Below are 13,031 nucleotides of genomic sequence, written 5' to 3'. Positions count from 1 at the left end.
CCAATCTAGGTACTGCCGGGGCTTGCACGGTCCCAAAAAGCATTTCAGACTCTAATAAAGAGGAGTGAGGAGGAAAGCATAAACAGGGCAGGAAGCTGAATGAGGAGCTCCACATGCCCTCAACACTTACTGTCTTCTCAAATTGACTCAATGGACTTCAAATTGACCTCAAAGTCAGAACTGGGAACTCAAATGATCTGTGTTGTGTGTGTGTGTGTGTGTGTGTGTGTGTGTATATATATATATATATATATATATATATATATATATACATGATAGAGAATTGTGGTTATGAAATAAACTCCACGTAGGAGCAGGTTTGTATGAGAATGTTGTGAATTGTTTAACCAAAGTGGTTTTATTTAGTTGGATGAAGAAAATAAAAAAAGTCTACACCATGTTTGGAGAAAGAATTAATGATTTTCATACAAAGCTTGTGTTGTGCTTGAGGCGGGTTAGCTAAAATGCAGTTGTTAGTCTTTAGTGCGAGCCAGAGAGCTCACGCTGTTTGGATATTCAACGACCAGAATAAGATCCATTATTTAGTGTTAAACGAGGCTCTTGTTTTGATGCAGCACAAATCTAACTGCCGGCAGAGTTTGAACCATAATTAACTTGGGCTGCAAATTAGATGCACTGCTTGTTGTGTGCTAATTGCTGAGGATTTATAGAAGTGATTTTGTGTGTGTGTGTGTGTGTGTGTGTGTGTGTGAGAGAGAGAGAGAGAGAGAGAGAGAGAGAGAAATATAATGTGATTAACAGCCAGTTGCCATTGCAGGGTAAAATTCTGGCGACAAGCAAGATTGGCTTCTTTCCAAGTGACGCTGTGAGGCCGTGCCCGTGTGTAAGTGTGCATATTTTTCGTAATCAATAAGACACATTTACTGTGATTACAATGCATTCGGTGGATAATGGCTGCTATTGATGTCTTGGCAAAGAATGTTGGTGCTGTTAGTCGCTGTAGAAGAGTGATTTTAGCCATTAAATGGAGCTTGACTATCACATTACCACAAATGACCTCCACCCCTCCGTATCAACTCCATAAAAACACAAAATAACCCACAATTCTTTCCTATGCCAGGTTCCAAAACCCGTCGACTACTCGGCACAGCTCTGGTAAGCGGTGAAAGCGGATGACTGATTTTTTGACGATAACCACAAGTCATTCTTACTCCATTTGTATTGATTGTATCGACTGTTCTCGTCAGAATGATTGATTGCAGTGTAAAGTGCAGTAGTTGTTCCTGGGTGGTTCAGGTTTGCAGGGCCTATGGAGAGATACCAGGCTGAGGTGGAGCTTCTGGACCGAGGAAACAGCACTTATTTGGTCCGGCACAGGAGTAAAGAGTGCACTGAGTACGCCATTAGTATAAAGTAAGTGACACCATGGCTTGTTTTTCCATTTACTTCCAAACGAAATCTACAATTTTCATTTACAACAGTTTACCGAGAATGTCAGAATAAACGAAAACAGCCTTGTGGGAAAAAACAACTTATTGCGAGGGCTGAATGGTGAGAATCATTCAAGCAACCAAACATTCATGATTTTTTGTTGTTGTTTTTGTTCATTACCTTTGCAGTTTACTGCATGGGGGATTGGAGGAGGCCACTGGCATTATACCCCAGCTGTTGCCAAAGTTTATTAGAAATACTACTATTTTTTTAAGGCCTGTAAACACCAAGACAGGCACAGTTAGGCATATAATATATGACTTGAATTCTGTTTTACTCTCTTCAACACTAAGTGCTCAAGCTACAGTTTAAAGACTTACAGTTACACTTTGAGGTGGAGGTGAAGTCCACGCCTTTACTTGAAAAGTTCACCACCTTTTTTGGTGTAAACAGCGTCACAGCTCTTTGTCACAGTTTTATTTGTCTTTTTAATATAAAAACCCATCCACATTTAATAATTGATTCATAAAGGAACAATTAATAAGCAGTTGCTGTTTCTGGACATAAATTGCTTCAGTATTGTGCTTGAAAAATGATTTCCTGTTACTATTTGCCCTGGATAATTCCCAGACCTGGCAGTGAACAGTTTTAATTGGATAGTACAGAAGAAATAGTCCCTGTGATAACTGATGACAGTGAGGCATGTTTCTAGAACCAGATGCTGTTGTTAATGTAGTTGTTGTAATTGTTTTAGGCTCTGAGCATCAAGCAAGTCATTCTGCATCAATTATATCGAGCTACACTTAGATAAATATCCCTTTTAACCAAATATCCCAGTTACCAAAACTCAGGTAATTGAGATTTGAACCCTCTGAACCCGACATCATACCTCAACATTGTTGTAGTTAACTTGAGTTCAGCCTGATGATGGGCTCAGTCCACACATCGAAGAGGTCGAATGGGATGATCTGTTTTGCTTTCTATCCATTGTCTGTCTTGTCTGCTCAGACACGCTGTATGTTCAAGAAGAGCCCGATAGCCTTGCATCATACCATTTGCTGCTCTTTGGCTATCAGGCTTAGAAGTGTATTTCAAAAGAAGGCTAGCAAACGCACTGGAATTGCAGATAAAACATCCATCTCTGTAGGCCTCAATAAATGGCTTCTTTATCTGCAAGTTCGCTTGCTTCGGTAGCTCTCTTTTGAAATACAACACTGGCCATTTAACTAGTGAATATCTTTCAAGCTACATCAAAGCTTATTCAGTCTTTAAAAAAAGAGAGAGAAAAAAAAAAAGAAATATCGAGTCCTCCCGACCTGACATGATGGCTCTAAGAGATTATAACGATTGAGGGTGTCCTCCGAAATAGTATTTGGCTGTTAAGACTATTTAGCCGGTGACACCACCATTCCAGCCCATTTAGTTTGGTGGACTCACACCGTCCCCCGTTCAAAGCTTTGATGTACAGGGCCCGGTTTCTGAACACTCCAATCCTAATTGCCTGTCTCACTGCTTAAGATCATTATCAGGATGGCCTTTTGAGATAATGGAGCTTTGTACAGAAAGCTGCTACTAATCAACCGGAACCGTCTAGTGTCACTAGACACTACAGTTTGTATGTGTGTGTGTGTGTGTGTGTGTGTGTGTTGAATGATGTTTGTGTGCGTGTGTGTCCAGCCTCGGGAAGCCAATAGGAGGCACTGAACCGGGATAACTCACCACGCATCAATAATGTATTACTCGTCATATATTCATCATCTATCTGTGAATTTGGAACATGATCGTATGCCTCTCATCCATTATACACCGGGAGATTTACAATGCAGATCTATTTGCATCGTAACTCGCACATCACCTTGTGGGAGACATGCGATGTATACAGCGCGCCGCCATCGGAGCCTACAGTATTCATGTGTGTGCTGAACAGCGTATGTATGTATTTTCAAGGTTGCTCCCCATTACTTTCCACCAAAGTAGTTGGCCTGAGCTGTGATTCTCACATGATTATTAAATGATTATTTAATCCAGCCTATAGCATACACTTTCACGTACTATACAGTATGTTTTACAATTATAATTATTTATAAAGTTTTGATAACATTTTCTAGGTTGTGAGCACACTAAATGGAGTCTTCCAGGATCTGGTGGCTTGGTTTTTTAAAAAAACAAAACGGGACCAAATAATGAAAGGCAAAACAAAATAAGAACATGTTTTCAACTTCTCATTTATTATCTATTGGGAGGGAGGGATCCGATTTCCGCTAACCACTTACTAGAGACCAACGTATCCGTCTGAAACATCAGTGTCCACAGGTGATGTGTGGCCATGACAACGTACCTTTGGCGTAATTCTCCCATGTAGACCTGGCATCTTTTCTGGTGGGATTTATTGAAAATGTTTTAGATTACTTACTAAATATACATCAAAATATATATAACGTTACGATTCTGGACACAAAAGTAGAGGGGCCTTGATACGCCATTAAAGAGAGTTGCAGAGTTTTGCAAAGGTCTTGAAGGTAAAAAGAAAGAAATACTTTTAGTTATATATATATGTTTTTTTCTTGTTAATAACTTGATTCGTTTAGCTCCTTCTGCCTCAAATGAAACCATCTAAGAAGGAAAACCACTGTTTGGTTTTACTCGCGACTCACGTCGCCTCTAAGACATTATCTGTGCTGAAGGGTCGACACTGATTAACATTATGAATTCATATTACAGTCTTAGACTGGGGGGAAATCCTATGAGGCTTCTCTTATTATCTGCTGTGGGTGAATTGGATCTGATTTCCACAGCAGGGGAAACTGGAGGTGTTCCCGTCAAACGGAGTTGCTCGGCGTGGCAGCCGTCAGTCAGCTGAGACAGACCTTCGTGACGCTTCGCCATAGAAACGCGTGTATAGTGGATTAGTGGCCCATGTCTTATTCATCCTCCACAGGTTCAACGAGAAAGTCAAGCACATTAAGATTCTGACCAAGGATGGCTGCTTTTACATCGCTGAGACTCGGCTGTTCAAGACTGTGCTGGTAAGGGCTTTCTGTATTTGTACTGTCTGGATCTAAAGCACTGTGGCATTGATAAACCCCCGAAAGGTTTTTGCTTCACACAATAATAAAAAAGTGCCTACTAGTGGTTTATATCTACATTCCTTTTCACGCTCACAAAGCTACAATGGCATGCGAGCAGCTGCCTGTATTTCATATATCAATATTGGCTTATTTCGGGTATTACACTTGAAATGAGCAGATCACAAAGTATATTGTGGTTTGGAGCCCTTCTGAAGAACACTGGCTCAGTAAAGATCAAACAAGCAGCTCCTTCCTCGCCAACTTGCCCGCACGTCTTTGCTTTCTTTACATTTGTACACAATAGCATCTAGATCAGGATTACCATTGTTACGGGTGTGTTTTTTGTTTTATTGTGCTTGTTTTACACAGGACCTGGTGGAATACTACAAGCAGCACTCTCTGAAGGAGGGTTTCAGCAGTCTTGACACCACTCTGCAGGTCCCCTATAGGGAACTGTCCAATGGATGCATGCCAAAGGCCATTATCAAGGCTGGCAATGGTGAGTCCCAAGTTTTTTTTCTTCCCCGACACTGTCTGACAGGAGGAAATGATACCAGATCAGATCAGATCTTGAGCTGGTTACAGTTGAAAGTAATTTGAAAGCATTTGTTTTGACCTGTGTGGAGCATGGGGGGGGAGGGGTGGGTTTTTGCTACAAGTGCCCGATCAGATAAAGTAAGGAGAGTTGTTTTTTCGCTGGGAAGTAGACGTGCTTGCACAGCCTCTCTGTAAACAGTCAATGGAAACTGATATGACATGAAATAGAAAACACAAGAAAAAACTGAGGACAGTTCGCTGAAAGAGGTTTCTCACTCGCTTTGTTTTATTTCTGCAGAGCAGCTAATGCACTATATGCCTGCCCTTCTGAGAGTTGTAGGAAAATGGCCCTCCTTACATTACAAAATCATGATGGCAGAGCAGTTGCTTGGTTATTAATTCAAAGTGGTGTTTTAATACCTGAGGTAGTCCTAAATTTGATGATCTGAGACATGCGAGAAGCTGTAGATGATTTTGCTAAATGTGAACTTCAATAGAACATGATAAAATCATTTCACAGGGAATACTTACGTTTGAATTGAACAGGAAGAGATTTAATCGATAGTGACCGGCTGTGTCGTTATGTTAAAGCGGTAAAGCAGCATCGTTGATTTCAGCCTGTTAATCTCCATGAACAGGCGTGAATAAATCCATGTTTGCGCTAAAGTTCAACAGGTCCATTCCCTGCGTCATTACTAGTCCTTGGAGACGAGGCAGACGCTCATTCACCTGGAGGAGGCATGTGAAAGACAGAGAGGTCTCGGGGAAGAGGCAGGTTAGGAATGGAGAGCGAGAGAAGGACCGTGAATGAGGTTAGAATGAAATGGACAGAAGTAGGGGATGAGAGGGAGAAATGAAAAGTAGTGAAAGAGGTGGAGATATACAGCTATTTATGCTCGTGTACAGACTGGAAAACCTTGATGTGTCTGAATGTGCCCTTCCTTACCCAAATGAATTACAGAGGCATGCTCATACCAAGTGTGAATGGGGTGAAGGAGAGGCACGGGGGTACAAAAGGGAGAAAAAAAGAGGGAGAGCAAAAAAGGAGGCAAAGGAGGAAGTGAGAGAGACAGTGAGTGAAAGAAATAGAAAGGAGCCTCGGCAGCTTACCAGGCTCGGCGGAGAGGACTCAGTTAGGGCCCAGTGCCCCAGGCAAGCACCAGGAGCCCGCTACTCCAAACGTCACACTCCGCACGCTGCTCGGCTCCGAGATGGCTTCACAATTTTCCTGACAGGACATGACATTTCACTTGGGCTGGCAACGGAGGAAAACCGCGTGACAGCCGCCTGCTGCCGACACACCTGGGGGGGATACCCCTGGTCCAGCTGAGGGACTGTTTCCGGCGGCAACAACAACAAACAAACAAACAAAAACAAAAAAAACTGGGGAAAAGTTTGCAAATATGATCTGATGTAAAAGAGCAGAAAGCAGCTGGAGGTAAACTGTCTCAACTTAAAGAGAGGCGTTGCGTGTAAACAACCGCAGCCGCTGCAGCGGAGGCAAGCAGACAAAGCGGGAACAAAGTCAAAGTTAGCCCTTTGTGTCTGCTCGGATGTAAAATTCTGCTACATCCTCGTCCCTCTGCCGGCTTTCGGCAGCGTCGGTCTCCCGGCGCATCGGGGGTTTCAAAGCAGCTCCGCGAGAGGTGTGTTTGTGTTTCGCTGCCATTCACCCCGCGCTGCCTTCTTTGAGAGAGCCTTGACAGATCCTCAGTGCATTCTGGGATAGATTATTATTGCCTTAAGTCGTCCACCCCCGTAGACAGACTTAGTGTGGGCACCGCCATTCTCTGTCTGGTAAACAGCCTCCGTGGAAAGGCAGATGTCATACCGAAACACAGAAAAAAAACAAAAGCACACACAAAATGGTTTTGAATCTCAAAACAGACACATCATAGGAAAGAAAACTGAATGCAAGGCTGAGCAAACAATCGCAAGATACAGAAGTATGGAAGAAGCGTCAAAATTGGGAGTAATTTGCTCAGAGAGACCAAAGCCAGCGTCTTTAATTAAGTCCAGCTGAGTCGATGGGTTATAATTTAAAACCATTTTTAAAGTATCAGTGTTATTGGGATATACAATTCTGTTGTCTTAATTATATGTAAATCCTATTCAAATTAGAGAATCTATACTGTATCACATTGTAGTATCAACCTCCAGATACTGTTTGTTTGTGTGACAAACAGTTGACACATATTGACCTGCGTTTACTTCTTCCTGTGGGGGGGGAGGGAGAAGGCACAGCGCCATATTGTTGTGATGACAGCAGGTGGTTCTCTGAGAGCGAGAGTCTGCTGGCTCAGATGGGATTTCGTACGGGAGCAGAAGTCGTTGGCTCCGCGGCGCCGATTGCTTTGTCGGAGCGCCGTGCTGTGCCCAGACGCATGCTTAACCCCACACTGCTGCTTTTTGCTCGCTCAAAAAGGTTGTTATTGCCGTGTTAGGAAGCGGGTAGAATAGCTGCACAGCCAAAGGTATGTAACAGCTGATTTAAAAAAAACATGGGAATCGATGCTGTGACATATGCTGCTACAAACACTTTTCAATACCTGGCTGCAGGGATTTGCTCCCATTCAACCACGAGAACATCAGCGAGGTGCTAATAAGCGGACGTTCAGACCTCAAACAGTCATGTCTTAACTTAAAGGTGCAATTTGCAGCATTTTCCTAAAAAACAACAATATATTGTCAATCACTTTTTGGGGTAACCAAAAATGTTGTGATTATAATGGAACACACAAAAATGTGCTATTTCGTATTTTCACCAGGAGAAGATTGTAGTAGAAATTGTACATATTTTATCTTTTGAATGTAAACTTGTCCTTGTTATATATATTTTATCCGCATTATTGACGTATCGCATTAGAAAAGCTGAGTGGAAACAGCAGAATTCTATAAAACATCCTTTGTGCCTTTGTTGAAATATAGTTAATGCGATAAATGGATTATGGAAACTCCGCCGATTAAATCTAAAAAACATTATCAAACATTTAACTCACATAACTGATCAGCTGTATTCACTGTATTTGACTTCTACTGTGTTGCGCGTGCCACAGCCTTGCGTTGCCTATAGCGCCAACTTCAAAACCAAACGACACTGTAGTCGAGTTTGTTCGCTCCAAACTCAGGAGATGGAAACGCCTCTTATTCGCAAAGTTTGCTTAAAATTCTCTTGACGATTGAATGGATACACGGCTGGTGTTTCTCCTGCTCTTCATTCCTCTCCACCGCTGTGTGCAGAGAGCTGCTGTGTGCTGCTGTTGGTGTAACAGTTTGAACCACACAAACACACACACACACTCACACACACACACACACACACACCACCAGGCCCCACAGAGACAGGATGAAGCGTGTGCTTTGGCTGCATTCATTCAATATCCGGTAATGTGAGTGTGCTTTTTTGAGTTTTAGAACGTAACGGCTGTGAAACAATCAGAAGATAACAATGTATTTGTCTGATGCACTAAATCCTCCCGAAGGCTCATGATGGGACTGAGGTCAGGTTCGCTAGAAATTCTCTTGACAATTGAATGGATACACGGCTGGTGTTTCTCCTGCTCTGCTTCCCTCTACCAGTCAAGTTCTTCCACTCAGGGAAATGCATTTCTTGATGGACCTGGCTTCATTGAAAGGGTCCTCTCCAATCTTTTACCAAACAGTTGGAAGCGGATTATTGTCTCAAATATCATTAAAATGTATAATAACATAATTCAAACTAAGGGGTTTAGTCCGAAACAGCTCCAGACAAGAGTATGTGAACATGTGGGCATTCTTCTGGTTGAGTTAAGTGTGTACGTATGTTCGGTCAGCGCTACATATCAAGCTGAAATGGCAAACTGTCTGATGCTTTCACTGTTCTGCCCTCCTCTCTCACTCTCCTCTCAGACCCGTTGCTTCGCTTTTTGCTTGTTTTTTGACTTTGCCAACTTTTCCTTCCTCTCTCTCTCTCTCTCTCTCTCTCTCCCTCCCTCCTTTACCCTCTATCATACTCCCTTTCTGTCAAACTTGTGTTTACTTTGCTTATGTTCTCTCTTTGCTCCCACTACGGCCTGAATCCCCCCGCCCCCCCTCCCCCTCACCGCCCATCACTCGCTTCCCGTTTCTCTGTAGTTCCTCTTGGCGGGTGCAGCTTTGTTCCTCCCTCCTCCTCGCCTTTCTGGTCAGGTACAGTTACATCTTTTCTCTTTTCATATCTCCCTTGCTGTATGCCCACATTTCCAGGCTTCCAAAGACACAAACTGTCCTGTTTCTCCCCGTGTCTGTTAAATATTTTACTAATGATGCCGCTTTTACGTCATATTGCGAGGATCCTACGAATTGCCATGGAATGCCCATCATCCGCAATATCTGACAGCTCTGATATCTCCCCATATGTGAGCAATAACTGAACTAAAATTCAACAATCACATGATCAATTCAGCAAATGTCCTACACAACACAAATCGCTGCTTTAGACTTAATTTCAATGTAAAAACAGTACAAGGATAGCAATGGAAGTAAGTGCACACGCACACACACACACACACACACACACACACACACACACACACACACACACACACACACACACACACACAGAGGGAGTAGATCTATACCTTTCATCCGGCATATCTTCCCAGTCGTGTCGACTGTATTTGCACTAATAAACCCATGCACACCTGTGTCTACAAGCATGTGTGCTCATGGCCTTGTATAACCTGATTAGTGCAGCGTTGAACATTAACTTTTAATTTGATTATCACATGACTACGATAACCCATGACCTGTCTTCGCCGAGCTGGGCTGCTCTGTATATTTCTCCTTTCTCGTCTTTTTCGTCTTGCTTTTGCACTCGATATGACTCAGGTGCAAGCGTTTGAGGTTCTTAGTGATTTTTCTGTGGATGAAACCTGTGAGAAATGTGGTTCACACCGTTGCAATGAAAACCTTGAACAAAACACAGAGAGCCTGAGTTTGCTCGTACTTGGTTGGTTTGGAGTGGTCCTTGAGTTTACTCAATTGTCAAAGTGTATCACAATATATGTATGCATATAAGTGAAGTAGGGCTGTTCGATTTTGCCCAAAAATAAAATCCAGATTTTTCTCTCTCAAAATCCGATTTTCAATTACGATTGTGATTATTTTGTGAAATGACAAAAGGCAAATAAATAATTTCAAATATGCTGTTTTTTATTGAACATTTTGCAAATAATTTCCCCATTGGGATTTGAGTGCAAACCTTGCTCTTATTAAACAAAAAATCCCTCAAGGGATTAATATAAAGAACAATTAATGAACTTTAGCCATCTGGCTTTGCTCCATGTTATCTTCTTGTAGACCTCTTGTAAACAAAAAAAAACCCGTTTTTTTTTATGTGTCCATTAAACAAAAATGAATGAATAAAGTGCAGAACTTTAACTTAACTAAAAAATCGATTTTACGAGTTTCACGTTTTTAACATCGTCCTAACTACATAATCGCGATTAAAATCGATTAATCGAACAGGCCTAAAGTGTAGTATATTGTGAGCATTTTTAAAGAGTATTGAAATGTAGTTACGCTGTCTAATGAAACAAGATGTCTTTGTCTCAGTGTTTTCTCCCAGGGTGGTGGGTATTGCGGTGGCACGCTATGACTTCTCCTCCAGAGACACACGGGAGCTCTCCCTGCTGCAGGGAGACATCATCAAGATCTATACCAAGATGACCAACGGGTGGTGGAAGGGAGAGATCGACGGCAGGGTAGGTCTGCTGTAGGATCCCGGCAAATAATGTTACACATTTGTATCCTTACTCGAGTGTTTTTGTGCCATCTGCTCGTATACACAGTGGTAGTTACGCATGTATTCTGATACATAATAAAAGTAACTTTCTACCCTCTTTGAGCTTAAAGCTAGGGATAGTAATGTTCTTCCAAAAATCCCAACAGCAATTAATGAATCAAATGCTCTGACACATGAAAAAAGAAAGCTGCTGCAGGACTGTAATAAGCCCGTCCAGTCATTTCATTTTGCCTGAATGAAACCTTACCTACAGGCAGGTGTGCACGCTGCTCATGCACTCACCGCGTCTTCCACAAGCTTCCAGCTCGAAGGCTCTGCGTACTCACAATAAGACACACATAAGACTATTTTTTTGGCAACTTTCCCTCCCGATTTAAGGACTTTTGGAGCGAGGGCTGCTCGCTACTTTCATTAGAAAAGAGTTGGCAACACTAGGCTTGGTTTTTGGTCAGGTAATTAAAACAATGTAGCATATTCATTAAACGTTTTTTATTTTTACTAAAGGAAGTCTTCATTATGGTTTAATTATCTGAGCAGTAGAGTTCCAGTGCATGTACAGACTTAAACAGGCAACAAATATTTTAAGTGTTTAATTAAAGCTGGGGTAGCACTGTCGGGTTGGGGTCGGGTTCCTTCTGTGTGGAGTTTGCATGTTCTCCCCGTGTAAGTGTGGGTTCTCCGGGTTCTCCTGCTTCCTCCCACAGTCCAAAGACATGCAGGATGGGGATAGGTTCATTGATGACTCTAAATGGCCTGTAGGTGTGAATGTGAGTGTGAATTTGTCTCTACATGTCGGCCCTGTGATAGACTGGCGTCCTGTCCAGGGTGTACCCTGCCTTCGCCGAATGATAGCTGGGATCGGCTCCAGCCCCCCCCCGGTACCCTGAATACAGGATAAGCAGTAGACGATGGATGGATGGAATTAAAGCTCAAATGCTTGATACGAGGGTGCCTGGCTGGTGCCGCGGTAAAATACTTGTCAGACATAATTGAGGCTGTTTGGTGGTGGGAAACTGGTGAGGGTTTGTGGCACCTGCGTAGAGGGTTGTTTGATCTCGGCGGGGTGGGAAGGGGCAGTGTGAAACTGTCTGTGAATCTGGGCATTATGCAACCTCTGGGTAACTTCTCACGGTACGCACCATGTGTAGAGTAAGAGGGGTTGACGTGAGGACAACGCACCATTCAAAATTGAGAGAAAGTGTGGGGAAATACAAAAAGTGCATGAAATATATATCCTGTCTAATAAATGTGCTGCTGCCTGAATTGTTGCCTCTTTGGTTGCTTCTCAGATGGGCTGGTTCCCCTCGACTTACGTGGAAGAGGAGGACTGACTCCGCGGGATGAACGCCAATTCAGCGTCGACTGAAAGCCGGCCACTCAGTGCCCTGCAAGTCAGGTCTCTTTCATAAAACCCAGACACTTAGACTGAAAGAGGAAGTGGCGATGCCCTGGAAAACCTCCTCCTGCCCTCTGACAGACTCTCACCCAGAGCAGATGTCAAATCACAGATTCCTGGAGCGTCACACCATATCTTGCCTCTCTGCGGCCCTGTCTGCCCCCGCGGCCCACTGGGAAGTGCACGTGCTGTACCTAGATAACCCTCCCCACTCCCTCACCTTGTCTTATTATTGATGACTCCATCGGCTGGTGTGAGACCTGCCTTCACTGTCATCATGTTCCAATACCAGCAAGGCTCAGTCACCCAACTGGAACACAGATCCCGCTGACAGCGCACTGCCCAGTGACCGCACCGAGTGTTTTGTGTGTTCAACTTTCTGTCTAAGACTTTTATTTTGAACTGTTTCAAACACTGGACCGAAACAAACGTGTGATATTTAAATGCAGTCACTGAAATGATTGGAAATAAAAGAGAATGGAAGGATTTCAGTAGCACAGCGTGGAGGATCGATCTGCCGTGCACATGCGGCGTGTGTGCAATCTTAATGACTTTAGTCTTGTGGCGCCAGAAGTGATTTTGGCCGTATCGTTTCAGAACAGCACATCTTAAGACAAAGTAGTTAATAAGTGTTGAAATCCAGCAGCATAAAGCTATGTCTCCAAGCTTTGATTCCTGTCTTTTCTTTTCAAATCACTGCTTGAATCCCTACCTCAACATGAAGGAGCATATTTGTGAAACATTTGTCAAAATTTTAAATCTACTTCACCCTTTCATTTTTCCCTCCTTCTCTGGGAAAATACACTTTTTTTGTGGTTTTGATTGATGCCCCTCTCTTATCTATCGATTCAGTGTGAAGATAGTGGTGGTTTAA

At 42.9% G+C, this 13,031-nt stretch overlaps 1 protein-coding gene across 2 annotated transcripts in view; it reads left to right on the top strand.

Annotated features, from left to right (window-relative positions):
• Positions 1-12,822, top strand: part of LOC311013033 (guanine nucleotide exchange factor VAV3-like) — a 48,448-nt gene extending 35,626 nt beyond the window's left edge. Inside the window, exons 21-28 of one of the 2 annotated variants that reach the window (XM_084008899.1) lie at positions 779-844; positions 1,082-1,116; positions 1,258-1,374; positions 4,331-4,418; positions 4,830-4,959; positions 9,111-9,164; positions 10,572-10,720; positions 12,051-12,822. In XM_084008899.1, coding sequence (XP_083865025.1) covers positions 779-844; positions 1,082-1,116; positions 1,258-1,374; positions 4,331-4,418; positions 4,830-4,959; positions 9,111-9,164; positions 10,572-10,720; positions 12,051-12,092 — 681 coding nt within the window. In that variant the 3' untranslated portion in view covers positions 12,093-12,822. The remainder of the gene's footprint in view (positions 1-778; positions 845-1,081; positions 1,117-1,257; positions 1,375-4,330; positions 4,419-4,829; positions 4,960-9,110; positions 9,165-10,571; positions 10,721-12,050) is intronic. The other variant, XM_084008900.1, reaches the window with a different exon arrangement.
• The last annotated feature ends 209 nt before the right edge of the window (positions 12,823-13,031 follow it).

This window comes from Eutrigla gurnardus, assembly GCF_963514095.1.
Source record: "Eutrigla gurnardus genome assembly, chromosome: 4".
Classification (NCBI taxonomy): domain Eukaryota; kingdom Metazoa; phylum Chordata; class Actinopteri; order Perciformes; family Triglidae; genus Eutrigla; species Eutrigla gurnardus.
This window is presented reverse-complemented; position numbering and strand designations above follow the sequence as displayed.